Here is a 17978-nt window from a genome sequence, read left to right as displayed (position 1 = left end):
AAAAAAAAAAACAATTCCCGAATAATTCAATTTTGAGGATTTTCTGTGCATCACCAGTACAGAGTGCTGTGTTGGTGATGGCAGCATCATTGCTCCTACAGAGACACTGGGATGTTTAATTATTTATGCCTGATACAGTCTCATGAGAGAAATGCTTGTTTTTCTTGGACCCTCTTGGTGAGCCAGCTGAAACACACATTAGAAACCCAGACAAAAACATTCCAATTTTGGAAGAGACATAAACATATGAATAAATGACATGAATGAATAATGGATGGTTTGGGTGTAGTTGGGGTAGGGTGGGAGAGTGGTACTCTGACAAACATGCGTAAAAATGACAATTGCATGTCTTTAAATTCTTCTGGTTTTCTTCATCAAACTACTGATATCACGCAGCCCTAGACTGAAACTGCTTATATGATAGCTGCTCTTCTATAAGCCTGCTCTAAGCAGATATACAGGCAGCAGAAGTGTAATGTAATAAACATCACTAACTGAGAGAAAAAGTACTATTTATCAAGAAAACTTTATTTTAAGTGTGGCCAGCTTTGTGAGCTGCATGATGTTTACCCATCAAAAAGTTTCTATGAATTACACACAGCTGATTGCCAATTAGTAGATTTTCCTCCTCCAACATTTCTGTGCCAGAATATAAGATTTTCACAGCCACTTAAACATCATCAGAAGCTGTATTCAAGTTCAAAGGATATAACACCATTCAAAATTCATCAGATCCCACTTTCTGATCTTTACTGTTGTAACACATCCATGTATATTCTGTTTGCATCCTGCTTAATCTGCAAGGATTTGTTTAATGATGTCACATGTTCCACTATAACACTGCTTCTCTATTGCGGACCAATATGTGTCTCAACTCATGCCCATAGAACATTATCTAAGAAAAGCTGAATAATTAATTGATATATCATTGGAGTCACTGACAGATAATTAAAGATAGAATTAGCAAGAAATATAAGAAATCATTACATATGCAATGTGGTGTGGAAAATAAAGCTTTCTCTCCAGCTTGTTTCTCAATCCACTTATGGTCTGACCAAGAAACTTTTTATAGATGCACGTATAAGAAGATTAAGCACTTTATACTACCATACAGCTCTTTAAAGCCTGAACTTCAAATGGACATTTTATGCTCAAGATAAATTGAATGTCCTTGTTGAAGCTAGCTCAAGATGGAAAGTGGAACACAACCTCAATTTATCTGTAAAACTGAAAATGGACCACAAACTCACCAATTTCCTGTCTTGAGCTGCAAACCCCAGCTCCATACTGCTGCACTTTATCTGCCACAGTTGTCAGGAAATCAGCATTATTCTCACCAAAGCCCAGGTAGTTGTAGGAGCCCATGTTGATGACATTATGTATCGTCTTCCCAGTAAACCTTGAAGCACAGGCACAGTATATACTTTAGGATTTATTAATTGTTCCTGTTCTTCACTACACAGAATCACACACACTAAGCTAATTAACTACCTGCTATGAGAAGTTAGACTCATTCAATGAAATATGTTATTTGTGAATCAGAAATGAGTAGTGCTGTTAAAGTTCCCATGGCATGGTATAGTAGCGGCGCTTTAAATGGGCTTTCGGAGGCTTCAGGATGTTATACCCCCAGCCGTTCTCAAAATTCACCCGAAAAACGCAGATTTGGCCTCTTAGAAGAAAGCAGCATTTCAGCGCTCTCTCCAGTGCCCTGTTTTCCTAATGAGAAGCAAGGAGGAGCGCGAGGGGTGTGTCATGGCTGAATGGGGGCGTGTCTAATTCTCTGTTTTGGCTCCGCGCATGTTAGCTGCCTGCTAGTAGGAAAAAAAATAGAAATGGCAGGTGAGCAAACCATCGTACCTTTCGCCTTCAACCCGGAATCGGACCCTGAAGCCGAGGCGCAGGCAGTTCAGCAACAAACTGCAGATCAGCAGCGCCTTCAGCAAAACGTCTCAGAATGGTGAGTTTGAAATGTTGTCTGGAAACGTTTATGGTCGGGTCGGTCCGAACCACTGAGGTGCGCAGATACTAGCAGTCGCTTAGCCTACGGTAGCCTAATTAGAGCAGAAATTGTAGTCACTACATCAGGACTAGAGATGTTTAACTCGAATCTTTTGGGTGATCCGGGCTGATCGGATCATTTCGAGGAGGGGATCCGAGTTATACGGATCACTTGAGTCACGTATTTAAAAAAAAAAAAAAAAAACTTTCTGCCGTTTAGTGGCTATGCGCCTCGCCTTTTTTTTTTGTCCCATTTATCAATTCATTTTGATAAATCAAAGAGCAGCCTACGGCTACAAGTTCATTCATTTATTTTTGTCAAGTAATAATTCAATGCCATTTTATCTGAAAGCCAGACACAACAGCTAGTGTGTGCATTTACACAGCGACAAATGTGGTAGCATTAGGTGAGGCAATGCTGAGTTTAGACCTACAAGTAAACAACATGGAATGATCTTGCCCTCCCTATATCACTAAATGATTCTTTTTCAACGGCTGTACAAGATGCATGAAGCCACGCTGACCGAGCCTGTAGCGAGCTACAGAGGCTTCAGCAGTCAGATGGGTTGACGAGTCGACAATCCTTGCTGCCGGCAGAATCGAAACTTAAAAAGATCCGAGTTGGCACGGATCCGCTACTTGCCCGTCTGACCGCTGAATCGCGGGCTCTGAGTGACTCAGCGGGTCAGACGGGCAAGTAGCGGATCCGTGCCAACTCGGATCATTTTAAGTTTCGATTCTGCCGCGTGACTCGTCTGGCCGTGAGTCACCCAGAGCCGGCATGATTCGCCAGACTCAGGCACCCGCTTCCACACAGAAACAACTCAATATACGATCTGACCGAGCAAGGATCCGTCATGAAGTGGCTGGCTTAACTAGAGAAAAAAATGCAACGCTACGAAGTTGGAACATAAGTGGTGGTGTGCAGGGCCGTTTCTAGCTTTGTGGGGGCCCTAAGCAAGATGCTGTTTGGGGGCCCCTAGTTTGTCAAACTACAATGAAGAGATTCCTAACCATTTAGATGGAACACTAAGATCTATTACACTTTATGAGCAAAACAGGCTAGAGTTTAAATGAAACATCTTAAGTTGAACCAGTCAGGCAAGTGAAACTAATAAGAATATATAATACAAAGAAAACAATAAATAAAAGATTTTGAGTTTTTTTAAAATATTAAACTGTAATGTACAGCGTCCCTTTAAAGATTGTACCCAATTACAAAGTAGATAGATACTTTATTGATCCCGAAGGAAATTCAAGCATCCAGTAGCAGACATAAAGCAATAAAAAATGTTTATACAATTATAAACACTTTAAAAACAATCTAAGAATTTAAAAAACTATTTAAAAAAAACAGTTTAAAAATCTAAAGTGACCAGTGAAATAAGACCAAAGTGAAATATAAAGTGACCAGTGAAATAAGACCAAAGTGAAATATAAAGTGACCAGGGAAATACAGAAGCGCCATCACTTAAAGCTGTTGTACATCCTGATGGCCAGAGGAACAAAAGAGTTTTGGAAGTTGTCACTTTTAAGAAGTTTCTGCATTTATCTACACATTGTACTAGTTAAAGTAATAAAACTAAGAAAAATGATCCACTGGCAGTGGATCACTGCCACAATATTCTAAAATAATCAACAGGATGCCTAATATTTGTATATCACTTAAAAAACTAACAGTAGAACACTTCTAATTAGAGCCCTATAAATAACACACCAAACTTAGTAAATGAATCCTTAGTAATGCCAAAATCGTGTCACATACCTGAGAGACAACTTCCACTGAGCAATGACAGAGCAGGACAACAACATGCCTCCCTCCCTGCTAGAATCTGAATAAACTGGAGTCAGTCAGTCATTCCCGTGGCAGGACTGACTGTCATACTCATCTTATATAAGCAAACTTTCACGAGGCAAACACTGAAGCCGAGTTTATAACGAACAAATCCCAGCCAGCTACACAACATTTATCCGAGACTAGCTAGCAGGACAAATAAACACAAAAAACGTCCCACCTCCAGCTATCCAGCCCACATCACCCAACACATGCCTTACCTTTATTCTCGGGCCGTTTTTCTTCCTCCATTTTTCCGCGCCACTAATATAACTTCTTTATGATGCCATTACGGCGTTTGTCTTGTTAACTTTTCTCGCTTTTTAGGGGAATGATGGGTAGATGTCAATCATTTCCTGTCACACCTGTTGGCGGCCTGCTACGCCACTCAACGTGTGACAGTGCTGTACTTTACACAAACTCTACACACGGTCGCCAGCATTCGTAGATTTTGTTCATAACTCCAAACTTTTCGTCAAATCCAATCGCTAACCAAGCCTAGGTTGCTGACGTTAGCTGAGGTTAGTTGGCAGCAATATCACTGAACGTTGGGTTAGCAAAACAATTACACCAAAAACACGAACTTACCAGCAAGGGATGCACGAGCGTCATCTCTCCGTTTTCTTTTCTTTCTTTTGTCAGCGCCAGAATCATGTGGCCTTTTACTTGACATTCTAAATCTTCTTCACTGTTAACGGGCATAACTCGGAAAACGTCAGGTAGGAGGATGCTCCACCACCTCCGATGCGGTAACTTTGAAGACTGTACCATTTCAGGAAGGGGGGGGGGGGGGGGTATAGATAAGGTAAACACATCTAATTTGCCCGAATCGAGTAATAGGGCACACAATTAAGAAAAACGCTGGGCCTGTTCATGACTAATTTATATAATTTCTTTCATGTAATAATATAATAACTATCATGACATTTTTTTTACAACCTTAATTTTGGGGGCCCCCGCCAGGTACTTGGGGCCCTACGCGCTCTGCGTACTCTGCGTATGCGGAGCGGCGGGCCTGGTGGTGTGGCTCATTTATGCAACTAAGAGTTGCGAGCGAGCAGAGAGATAGAGCCGAGCGCGAGCAGAGTGAGCCGTTCGAGCAGTTACGAGTCAGTGGGGATTCGTCCCGTCCGGACGGATCGCAAGTCAGGACGGATCGCAAGTCCGGGCGGATCAGTAGGGGGCATGGCTCACTTAACCGGCTCGTGACAAACGGGGCGGGAGTTAGGTTTCGTTTCACTCAGTGTGTCTGTGACTGTGTGTTCGTGACTGAACACCATGCTTGAGAAAGACCGTAGCCTAGTAGGCAACTAAAGAGGGAACACACACACACATATATATATATATATATATATATATATATATATTCCGGTTTAATCTTTTTTTTAATTTTTTTTTTAAGGCGGATCAAATGCATGCCACCATCCGGTCTGCCCGGGTGACGTATTTATCCGGGTTGAAAACCGGATAACCCGGATTTTGTTACAGCTCTAATCAGGACTACCTAAAATATTATTTTTGCTTACAAAACGTATAAGTTCCCAACTTATTTTGCAATGTGGGCACGTATTTGCAGTGCTAACATTAGTGAGTATGGCTGCTGGCATCTCCAGTCTCTACACCAAGTAACTTTCTCAATGTCGCCTTGCATTGTACAACAGTAACACTGCCAAAGTATTTCCCATAGTACACATTGCCAACATGCAAATGATTCTCCACCCAGTGTTGACATAAGGGGAGCGATTTATAACCAAGTTTTCTAGACAAAAAGGTTTACATGCTATAATATACAAAAAAAAAAAAAAAACATACCTCATCATATCCTGACCAGGTGCTGGATCCAAAGGGTAACTACACGAAGTGAAACTTATGCTACATATTTCTGTGTACACCTTTTTTAGTATCCTATCTTCACTGGGAACAGCCAGCTGTGCGTTGCCCATGTAGTTATACAGTAACCTATGGCATGCAAAAAACATGATAGTATTCTGACCAGCATGTAATTATTCTCATGCTCACCTGTTAACTCATTTACTTGCCACTAAAGATGTTTCATTGTTATATTTGCCGGCATTACCTGAAAACAGAATATCATTACACTGCCTTTTTTTTAAATAATAGGTGTCAATGTGGAATTTGCGAGATAATGCCCACAGAAAGGGAGAATAGATGCTGCATGGAGATCCCTCAGGTAACACTGTAAACATTTGGATCTACCTGTTTGGCAGTTTACGCCTGAGAAGAACCCATCGGTAAGCGTTGTAAAATAATCACTCATAGCCACATACATAGAGTTTACAGTACACCCACCCAACAGAGCCTGATAATTCAACTATGCAGACAGTATGAAGAGTGTTTGTAGATTTATTTACAAGACATTATTAAAACACAATCAAGAATAATCCATAGGAATATGTAAATATGTACAACATAGCAATAACAGAAGAACAACAACATTCTCTGCAAGTGTCATTTTTTTCTATCTGTTCTTCCAGGCGCTTCAGGTATTTGGCCTACAGGCAGTTCGTGGCGTGGTGCTGGGGCTTTTTGGGTCGCCGGATCAGAGTGGTCATTCCTGCCTGTGTGGTCCTGCGTATCCGTGCCGAGTACCCCGATGATGAAGGACACTGCACCGGGTTTAGACTGCCTCGCATGTGAAAAATTAGGTCCATCAGGACATCCACATACCCTTTCACACAGAACATTCATACACACTGTACACGCACAACATTTGTATATTTCAGTTAGTCATTTGTACATTTCAATGTTTATTTATATATTTATATTTGTTCTATATATATATTTATGTTTGTTTAGATTTCTATTTCTCACATTTTTTGTATTCCTATTTGTTGGAATTAACCTCAGTAAATTTGATAAAGGCAAAAGTAGTAGACTTGAATTCTTGAACTTTTGAGGTCTTACCAAAGGTTGGCTTAGTCTTTTGACGTTTGACTGTGCATTCTCCCTTCTTGAATTTGGGAAAGGAGATTTTGAAGAGAGGTACACCGTCTGCTGTCTGGGCCTGTGGTCGGTTTGCATTTTCATTAAAGTGGATCGCCGCCAAGTACAGTCTGAAAGTACAAGAAACAATGTGTAAACGGTGTTTCTCACAGAATTTTCATTTGTCATGGTGGTGGGGGTTAGCTGGTAGAGACACATGCATCATCATGGGAAAGCATATGAAAAGCTCTTTTCCAAAATGCTATAGAAGCTGTTCTCATTACTTTTCTTTTTAAATCTGATTTCAAGCATCAGGAAAGTGATATCAGCTGAGATTTACATAACATGTTGAAACATTTAAATGCTGCTTTTAATGGTAGTAACAAATAAAACAATATTTTTGAAAGTAGGTATAAAACATTTTGGAAAAAGCTTTTCATATATTGTGAAGTTTCATAGGAACTATGATCTGAAAACCCCCTAAAAGTATACATTTTTTGGTAAATCAAATATAAATTACATTCACAAGACAATCTTTTCAGGGGACCTGGTCTAGGTGTTTTGTGCCTTATAGTGCTGGAGAAACTCGGCTTAATTATGACCTTTCAGACAACAAAAACTTTCAACAACTACAAGGTAAAACATCTCACCTGCAAAGCATTCCACTATAGAGAAAGACAACATTCTTCGGTGTGGCTGCAGTCCTATTGACAATGGGGTCAGTCTGGCAGGCAGCATCCCTGCTCCGGGATGTCTGGACGTGAGCACTTGATGTGCTGGCCAGTGAAGAGTGAACCTGATGCAGACAGAGAGCACACATCTCATGGTTCGAAAGCCGAGCGTTACACTCGTGATAAACTGACGAGTCACGACAGATTTGAAGTAAAACTGTGTTCGAATTGACAGATACGTAATGGTGTATGTTCGAGGGAAGTCAGCAAACGTTTGCTAAACATCCTTCACCCAGCCACAACACCCGATCGCATATCACAAACGAAAGACGCAGAAACGACTCGACGTTTAAAAAAAAAAAAAAAAAAGTCACCAAACCGTAACAAATGCTTTCAAAATATAAAGTCACCAATCTAAAGAAAGGCTTACAAAATATGAATTGTTATCGTCGGGCGTCATTTTCCGTGTAACAGACGTATCTAGCCGCAGAACATAACTAGACTTGCTTACCGAAGTATTCATGCTGTATGTAGTCCCCTACACGTAAGATACTTGGTCAAAAGACAAATGTCTTGTTTTACAACCAATTTTCCAAATCTAACCAGTTTAACAGAGTATTGGTTTTGTAGCGCAGTGTAGGTTTCATGGAAAATACCTCCACAGCTAATGTTGGCTAGTTAGCTGTCACCCATAAAGTGCTAGCGGCTAGCAAATAATTATGACTTACTTGATCGGTGTGGGTAGCTGATGGACCGGCAAGGCTTGGCACTGATCCAGGCTTCAACTTCAGGTGTAGGGTTGTGAAAACATTCCTCTGAAATGTGTCGCGCAAACACTGACGCTCTTTGGGACATGCATGGGCACCCGTCCCTCTAAATGAAATGAGCCATTCCGTTTTCAAAGGGTCAGAGGATGGAAGCGGAAACATATTCTTCTCTTCATCTTCACATCCTGGCACAGTACATTTCGCATGGTAAAGTCGTTTGGAAGCCATTGCTGTATAGTAACTGTCTCGGTCTACTCCACATGAGTTGGGCGGGTAAGATACAGGTAGTTTACCAGCAGTGGGTGGAGACAGAGGGCGTGGCGGAGAGAGGGGGTGGGAAATTTTGATGAGCTCTATCCTGGCATGACGTCATGCCAGGAGCCTTGAGTCAACGAGACAATTCGAGGCGCTCTGTTCAAAACACGGAGGAAATGCTGTACTGCTCTGTGAATACATTTCGCAATTTCTACTCACTGGGGTGACTTAAGGAGGCTAGAGAAACTCATTTTAAGGCTCAAAAACCTCTGAAAGTGAAATTTTCATGCCATGGGACCTTTAAAATGTTTATATATGGTGAGCAGCCGTGAATGCATGCAGAAAGAACACGTATTTCACCCACTTCATTGAACATTTTGAAGTCATTTTATCCAGAATTGAGAGATTAGCTTGCAATATGCTGTATTATGCACACACACAAATATGATAAAGGTAATTAAGTGGGGAAAAAGTGGAATTTCCTATGGTAATAATATATTTCAATAAGGCAAGATCAGGTAAATATCACCAAAGTTCACACGGTCAGTCAAGAGCACACATCCCAGTTGTGGTGTACATCCTCTGAATTTGGAAGTATTTAAAGAGAACTTCTCCATTTCATGGAGTCAAGTGACCTACTTCTTCTACTAACTCATGTGAACCTTCATATCACTTTATAAATTCAACACACTTAACCACAAAAGTCAAGCAGACGGCTCCATATCTACTTCTTCCAGTCACATTAAACCTCTTTAAACATGAAATCCACGCTTACCTCTTTACCGATTCAGAAAATCATTTCCCTTCCCTGTGGCTCTGCTCATATTCTTTCTAATAATAAATTCTTTAACCCTGCAGTACAGCACGGAGGAATACCAATTGTGGTCCATAAACTCATTGACATATTTGCATATGACATATTTGCTCATGACAAATACCCATGCTGCCATCATTGCCATGATTTTATAGACATGCGATATATGCAGCTAATCAAATGAATCTTGGTTGTCCACTTTCAAGCCCGAGGAGAGAGCAAGATATATGATTAAGTTAAAAAACATTTCCTCGCTTGTTCAAAGCTGAAGAAGCATTTGCAATAGATAGATAGATAGATAGATAGATAGATAGATAGATAGTGTCAGAAAACATACAACCCAAAGAGGCTTGAACATTAACTACTTTCTTTCTTTCACTGCCACCATGCTGAAATAGTAACTGTTATTCACTTAAGTGGCTCATCAGTGTGTATGACTTTAAGCCTACAATGTGTTCCAGCTATGTATGTCCATCAAAGGTGATTAGGTTACAGTACCTGAATGTCCAGTTGTAGTCATCAGACACTCTCTCCATCAGGTCAAAGACAGGTCCCGGCAGGCTGCATATGGGGCGGTTCCAATTGTCTCGTACTCTCATGTACAAGTTACGAGTGTAAAAGTTTTCAAAATCTTGATAAAGTGGAACAAAATCCTGAGAACGAAGAAACATTTTTTTAATGACTTTACAATTAGCCAGAGCTTGGATGAAATAAGTCATTCTACTCATTGAAACCGCATTTTCAGTTGGGACATTTGTAAGTGAGTCTGGTCAAAGTCCTTATGTTTCCATGCTTGATTCAGTCCTCAGACTAATTAACTGATGATGCTCATGTTTTTACCAAGATTATTTGAGATCTTGCCCTCATTAACCTCTCTGTTTATTTGATCAAGTGAGAACATCACCATGACCAAGACCTCGAGCAGAAAAGCTTTATTTCCTTTCCTTTATACTGTAGATGACTGTTGTTCAAATTCAATTCAATTCAAAAATACTTTATTTATCCCAGAGGGAAATTAAATGTTGATGTAACTCAATTAAATCAAGGAGTTATTATAGATGCTGATGGCTGTGGGCAGGAATGATTTCCTGTAGCGGTCCGTTTTGCATCCAAACTGAAGAAGCCTTTGACTGAAGAGACTCTGTTTTCCGATAACAGTCTCATGGAGAGGATGTTCAGGGTTGTCCATAATTCTCTTGATTTTATGCAAAATCCTTCTTTGCATTATTGTCTCCAGAGGTTCCACAGTCATCCCCAGAACAGAACCAGCCTTCCTTATCAGGTTGTTGAGTCTTTTTAGGTCCCTGGTTCTGATGCTGCTGCCCCAACAGATGACGCAAGAGGAAATGACGCTCTCAACAACAGACTTGTAGAATATCTGCAACATCTTGTTGCAAACCTTGAAGGACCTTAGCTTCCTCAAGAAGTACAGTCTGCTCTGTCCTTTCCTCGTCCTGCTGGGGGACTTCAATGCTCACGTGGGCAATGACAGTGAGACCTGGAGGGGCGTGATTGGGAGGAACGGCCCCCCCGATCTGAATCAGAGTGGTGTTTTGTTGTTGGACTTCTGTGCTCGTCACGGACTGTCCATAACGAACACCATGTTCAGGCATAAGGGTGTCCATATGTGCACTTGGCACCAGGACACCCTAGGCCGCAGCTCGATGATCGACTTTGTAGTCGTATCGTCGGACTTGCGGCCGTATGTCCTGGACACTCGGGTGAAGAGAGGAGCGGAGCTGTCAACTGATCACCACCTGGTAGTGAGTTGGCTCCGCTGGTGGGGGAGGAAGCCGGTCAGACCTGGCAGGCCCAAACGTATTGTGAGGGTCTGTTGGGAACGGCTGGCGGAATCCCCTGGGAGGAGGCCCCGGGGAAGACCCAGGACACGTTGGAGAGACTATGTTTCTCGGCTGGCCTGGGAACGCCTCGGGGTCCCCCAAGAAGAGCTGGAGGAAGTGGCCGGGGACAGGGACGTCTGGGTCTCTTTGCTTAAGCTGCTGCCCCCGCGACCCGATCCCCGGACCAGCGGAAGATAATGGATGGATGGATGGATGGATGGATGGATGGATGGATGGCTTCACTGTTGTGTCTCCAGTCCAGTCTGTTGTCCAGATGAACACCAAGGTATTTATATTCCTCAACCACCTCCACTTCTTCTCCCATGATGGAAACGGGGTTTGATCTGACCCTGTTTCTCCTGAAATCTACAATCATCTCCTTTATTTTGTTAACATTCAAGATGAGATGATTGTTCCCACACCATGCCACAAAGCGGTCCACCAGCTCTCTGTACTCAGCTTCTTGTCCATCTCTGATACACCCGACCACTGCAGAGTCATCTGAATATTTCTGTAGATGACAGGAGTCTGACTTGTACTGGAAGTCTGAAGTGTACAGAGTGAAAAGGAATGGTGAGAGTACAGTCCCCTGTGGTGCTCCTGTGCTGCTGATCACCTAGTCTTCTGGAGTTTCAGACGAAGCAGATCAGGCTGAATTGTGTCAAATGCACTGGAGAAATCAAAGAACATGATCCTCACAGTGCTGCCTGCTTTGTCCAGATGACAGTGGGTTTGTTGAAGCAGGTGTATGATAGCGTCTTCAACCCCAACTCCATGGCGATAAGCAAACTGCAGGGGGTCCTGATATGTGCTGGTTTGCTTACACAGGTGGGTCAACAGGAGTCTCTCCAGGACCTTCATGATGTGGGATGTCAGGGCAACAGGTCTGTAGTCATTGATGACTGAAGGGTGAGTTTTCTTTGGTACCGGAACCAGACAGGATGTTTTCCACAACAGTGGTACCTTCTCTTGGGCCAAGCTGAGGTTGAAAAGGTGTTGCAGAATCCCACAGAGCTGCTCTGCACAGGCCTTCAGGACTCGGGGGCGGACACCATCTGGACCTGCAGCCTTGTTCCGGTTCAGTCTCTCCAACTGCCTCTTCACCTGACTTCTAGAAACAGAAAAGTGGGAGGGGGAGGCAAAGGGGACAGCAGCATCTCCTGATTGGGTTGAAGACAAACTAGTGGAAGCAGAAGAATCCATGACTGAGGTGGAGGTGGAGATGTTACAGGAAAGCTGTGGGTCAGAGGAGGGTGGGATGTCTCTTTGGCTGGGAACAGGAGGTGAGGATGGTGAGCTTGTTCCTGAACTGAACCTGTTGAAGAATGTGTTCAGCTCATTTGCTCTGTCCAGACTTCCATCCATCTGATCCTCCCTCTGCTTGAGGCCTGTGATCTTCTTCATTCCTGACCACACATCTCTGATATTGTTCCTCTGCAGTTTACTCTCAAGCTTCTTTCTATACACCTCCTTGCTCTCTCTGATCTTGACTTTGAGCTGCTTCTGTATACTCCTCAGTAACTCCCTGTCTCACTCCCTAAAGGCTCTTTTTTTCTTGTTCAATAGTTCCTTTAGCTCACTGGTGATTCAGGGTTTGTTATTAGGGAAGCATCTCACTGTTCTGGTGGGAATGGTGTTGTCCACACAGAAGTTTATATAGTCAGTCACACACTCAGTCATGGCATTAATGTCCTCTCCATGTGGCTTACAAAGAGAAATCCAATCGGTTGCATCAAAACAACCCTGTAAGGCTTCTTCAGCTTCCTCTGACCACTTTCTAACAGTCTTTTTTGTGACAGGTAGTCTCTGGACAAGGGGTTTATATGCTGAACACAGAAAAACAAGGTTGTGATCTGATTTACCCAGGGGAGGTCTTGATTTGGAAATGTATGAATCCTTGACATTTGTGTAAAACAAATCCAATGTCTTGTTTTCTCTGGTAGAGCAGCTGACAAACTGTTGAAAAGTTGGCAGTGTAGCAGAGAGTGAGGCATGATTAAAATCACCAGATATTGCCACAAAAGAATTGGGGTGTTGTGTCTGTATCTTAGCAACAGCGGAACTGATGACATCACATGCAGTGTCGGCAACAGCTGAGGGTGAAATGTAAACAGCCACCAAAACAACACTGGTGAACTCTCTTGGCAAATAATATGGACGAAAACTTACTGCCAATAGTTCAATGTCAGGACTGCAGAGACGACTCTTCACAGTAACATGTCCTGGGTGACACCATCTGTTGTTGACAAGCACTGCCAATCCACCCCTTTCCTTTTCCTGCTACTCTTTAAATCTCGATCTGCTCGTACAGTCAGGAAGCCCGGCAGAGAGACGCTGGAGTCGGGGATATGATCCTGCAGCCATGTCTCAGTAAAACACATAATGCTACATTCCCGATATTCTTGCTGAGTCCTTGTCAAGGCTAGAAGTTCATCCAACTTGTTAGCTAACGATCTTACATTGCCCATGATGAAGGATGGCAGAGATGGTTTGAACTTCTTCTTTCTTTCTCTCCTCTTTGCTCCTGCTCTGCATCCACGACGCCTCCTTTTCAATTCCAGTGGGATTTCTGGCTTCAGTTGTCAAATTATTTCTGCTTTTCCAATGTTAATCAGCTGCTCCCTGTTGTAAACCACCTTGTTGCTATGGTTATGCATCATAACAAAAGAGTAAAATATACAAAAGTATTGGGAAAAATCAATCCAGCTGCACAGCATCCAAGGCAGGAAGGAACAGTTGTCCAAAAAATGCAATTTCTTCCAAGAAAAAACAGGAATGAAATTTAGAAAAAAGAAAAATCTCAATGTGAGGTACAGAGCTACTCCAACGTGCTGCCACCCTCAGCAGCGCATACTAGAACAACATTCTAGAACTGTGTTACACACAGGGAAAAACTCTCTGCTTATTATTTATATTGACTACTTTCTTTTTTTTTTTATACTAAAGGGAATAGTGTTTTCTAATTTTGACTATAACAAAAAACAAGAATTTGGCAGCTACAAACATTTGAATGGCAGTTTTGGATTTTGGAAATGAAATCTATGGTAGCACAAAAGCTCTCAAATAGCAGTGCTGAGACCTTATATAAAATCAGAAGCACAGTAACAAAGAAAGAACTTGAATCCTCTGAGATTTAATTAGATCTTCAACACATATTCTCTTTGGTGTCCTGCTTCACCCATGGCAACGTTACAGTGCATAAGAACACAAAGGAGAGAAGGAGAGGGAGAGCTTAAGGAAAAAATTGAAATAATTGGGGGCAAACAAAACATATTGAGGCTGTGTGCATGTTTGGGTGCATGTGTGTGTCCATGGCATGTGTTAGCCCACAATATGCTTTTGAGTGCGCTGACTGCATGTTTTGCCTACCTTCTGTTCCTCTCTTTCCTGGGCTACGTGGCACTTCTCTAAGCCCACAGCTCTGAGGAAATCTCTGAAGTAACCAAAAAGGGTTACAAGGCCAAAGCCTAGGTATGTCATGACAGCCACATACATGGGGGCCTGTTCAAAGGACTCTTGACTGCTCTGCCTGGAAGCAAAACCAGTTCCGGGGCCATTTTTCTGTAAGATGTCCACACAAGATATTTAACTTTGCAGATGAGAACACAACAGTGCACAATCATTTAAAAAAAAAAAAAAAGACTCTTTTCATATGAAGGTTTGCAGGTTACATTCCCATTAACCTGGAAAGAATGGAAGTCAGACAGTGGCCCATAAGTCAATACCACATATAATCCACCAAACCAAGAAAAACTTGGGGACAATCTACAGTTATGTCACATAGTTATGCTAGTTAAAGGATAATTTACTGAATATTCATAATAATAATTGCCTAAACCAGTTTAGAAGACACCTCTGTACCTGATGAGGAGTCAGTTTAGCATGCTTGCACCCCAGCTAGCATGTAACTAAAAATGGCACTGATATACAAAGATAAAGACCTACTAGAATGATGATAAAAAACTAATGAGAAAGAAAGAAAAAAAGGAAACTTTGCTTGCTACCAACTTAAGCCAAAGTGTGAAAAAGCAAAAGTTATCTAAAGAATTACAATGATTCCTTATGTTAGTCAACAAAAATGATTTTAGCATACTCAGCTTTATGTGTGATTTTCTGTATTTTTTCAAAGGAAAGATGGAAAATGCCAACAGAAGTAAGATCTAATGAGAATAAGGCATTTTTCCAGAACATGGTACAGTACAATACAGCACAGTTCAATTTGGCACATCTATTTCTTGCATTATTTTCACTGCAAACAACATGAACATCAATGTTTATCATCGCAGCATGCATGAAACTTCAGTGACACAAAAACAAGACATGCAACTTCCCAGTGGGTGTACTTTTCCCGACTCAACACAACAAACTTTTACACAGTAGGGTTTGAATAACTTTGGGAATGATCAAAACAACAGAGTGCTACAGAGCTAAACTCTAAAAAAGCTGAGAAAAAATATTGATCTATAAATCCATACTCATAGTTGATGAACATGTTCAAGTATTTATGAGTCATGCACATCCATGCACACAAATATCTGGGACTTATCTTGTACACTGTGTGCTGAAGTTTCCAAGTTTCCAGGTCAAAGTCAAGTCAAGTAAAGTATAGTATAGTATAGTATAGTACAGTACAGTACAGTACAGCTTGGTTCACTTGGAACCTCTACTGAGGCAGCACCAAAAAAGTGTCAGTTACATGGTACTACCTACAATGGAATAAATAAATAAATAAATACAAATAATAATTGACCATACAGCTCTCTACTGCACTGTACAATGTAATGCAATGGAAAAAATACCTATTTTCATGCAGTACAATCAGTTTCATTTTGGTTGTCAGGGAAGCCTCTCACTACTGGCCTGTAAAAAGATTGCGTATATATGACACTTCTGCTTTGGCTTCACTTTTGAAATTTAGTGCTTTAGCCAATTATCTACACATTCTATGGTTGATTGTAATGGTCCAGGTGGTTGCACCAGTTTTATAGGGTAAGACTGTAGTCCAATGCTTTGACCCTGCCCACACATTAATGTGAACTCTCAAAAACAACAATAAACAGACTTGTGTCACTGACTTTTTAAACCAGTTAGATCACAGATTACCTTGTATCATCTGTGCATTGATAGGATTAAAGATTATTATGAAACACATATTAGTATTCTTAAAAATCAACTACTGTGATCAAGTGCACTGTTCAAAATCAAAGTAGCTAGGCAACCAAAGCATATTTTCAAAACGTTGTGAGAGCCTTCATAAGGAGACATGAAGTTTTGGTATAAACATTTTTCACCCCACCGGTTACTAATCACACTGGTAAAGGCTGTCTGCACCTAAAAATGATAGAACCAAGGCTAAAGTAATTAGTAACTCCAAAATATGCAATTTCATGTTAAACTGACTCCAATGAAAAATGTCCAGTTGTGTTGGATAGTGCAAGGAAAATATGTCACCAGTAACTGGGATATTCCTTAAAATCATCTATAAATACAAGATTTTTAAGGACAGCGGAGATTATTTAGGCAGTGCTGTAAAAATCTAGTCATCAGCACTTGCCACAGTCACTGAAACAGGTGCTATGATAGTAGTTTAGAGTTTAACCCAGTTATCAAACAGGAAGTCCTAAAACTCCCAGTAAGTGACTGGAATAGAGATTTACGACAATTACTAAATTCAAGATAGCTTTCACGAGTCTTTTCCTCCATAAAAAACTCTGATGTACAATGCCAATATTTTATAGTAGTGATATTTAACTAAAAGGCCTAATATATTCAATTGGTTCAAGGTAATTTGAAGCTTATTTGTCATCTATATGGAATAGAGTCCATAAAATAATTAAAGTGATGTTACCCATACAATGAACTAAAAGATGGACATTGTATGGATTAGAAATCCTGTGGTCTCAGGACAGATGAACAGCAAGCTGGAAAAAAGCACACCTGCTCTCCTGACACCTTGAGTCAAGGCAAAGAAAACCTGATTTCAGGAAGAAGAAGCATTTTCAGGTGGGGTCATAATGACTTTTTGTCCATTTTAGAGGAACTATGTCCCTTAGACTGCAGTGTATTTAAAACATGCGATTGTGTATCTGGAACAGCTACAAAAGTGTAGCCCACAGATTGTGAGATTAAACACTAATTATCATTTTATCACTTTTATAGGTGTAGCGACTTTCTTTTTTTCTTTTCTTATTGTGGGAAAATATGGGTTACACTGGACTCAGTCAGGGGACAGACAGAGTTCCCTAACTTTGTTACAGAGCCTACGTCACGAACATCACATCAGGTGAGAATCCCCAGTGAAAACAACATGTCCACACGTCCAATACCTGGCAACGTCTACGGGGCAGGCGCACCCACTTCCCAAGAATTACACCGCATATCATTTCTGTCAACACAATTCAAACATACCTCTTTCCTCTTGTGACAGAGATTTCCCCGGGTATCTCGACATTTTACCCCATTCTTGTATAGTTGTGGTTTTAAGTCGCCGTCAGCCGTCCTTGCCATATTTGTAAAAGCACGGGAGCGACTGTCTCTTCTGGTCTCTACAGCTGCCGGCTATACAACCGGTGTGCTTTACTGAACTTCCAAAGGTGACTTCCTCTTTCGGTTGTTTTGGTTCAGCCTCTTTTGAATTGTTATGTGAACAGCGCTCGTATTCGAGGCTTCCTCAGAGAAGCCACGTTTTTTTAAAAAAACTCCGTTTTCTGTTTCGATACCGTGTAAATGTGACAACTTCTCTTTATTACAGAACAAAACTTGGGAGCTGTACTAAATAATATTTTCCTTTAAAAAGATAGCTGCTCCAATGTGACATCTCAGAAAAACAAGTTATTTTCTTATAGATTATTT

The 17978-nt window shown here is 41.3% G+C and overlaps 1 protein-coding gene and 1 long non-coding RNA gene across 2 annotated transcripts in view; both read right to left on the bottom strand.

Moving 5' to 3' along the window:
• sptlc3 (serine palmitoyltransferase, long chain base subunit 3) overlaps nt 1-17737 on the bottom strand; it is a 31551-nt gene extending 13814 nt beyond the window's left edge. The window contains exons 1-4 of the mRNA XM_075476733.1: nt 17535-17737; nt 14496-14687; nt 9784-9938; nt 1251-1399 (exon numbers count right to left, since the gene is read on the bottom strand). Coding sequence (XP_075332848.1) covers nt 1251-1399; nt 9784-9938; nt 14496-14687; nt 17535-17633 — 595 coding nt within the window. The 5' untranslated portion in view covers nt 17634-17737. The remainder of the gene's footprint in view (nt 1-1250; nt 1400-9783; nt 9939-14495; nt 14688-17534) is intronic.
• Nucleotides 6822-8269, bottom strand: LOC142399308 (uncharacterized). The gene is made up of 3 exons (XR_012772861.1): nt 8178-8269; nt 7429-7574; nt 6822-6909 (listed from the first exon to the last, which is right to left on the bottom strand). It is a non-coding gene; the product is annotated as an uncharacterized LOC142399308 (long non-coding RNA).
• Nucleotides 17738-17978: the final 241 nt, after the last annotated feature.

This window comes from Odontesthes bonariensis, chromosome 2, assembly GCF_027942865.1.
Source record: "Odontesthes bonariensis isolate fOdoBon6 chromosome 2, fOdoBon6.hap1, whole genome shotgun sequence".
NCBI lineage: Eukaryota > Metazoa > Chordata > Actinopteri > Atheriniformes > Atherinopsidae > Odontesthes > Odontesthes bonariensis.
This window is presented reverse-complemented; position numbering and strand designations above follow the sequence as displayed.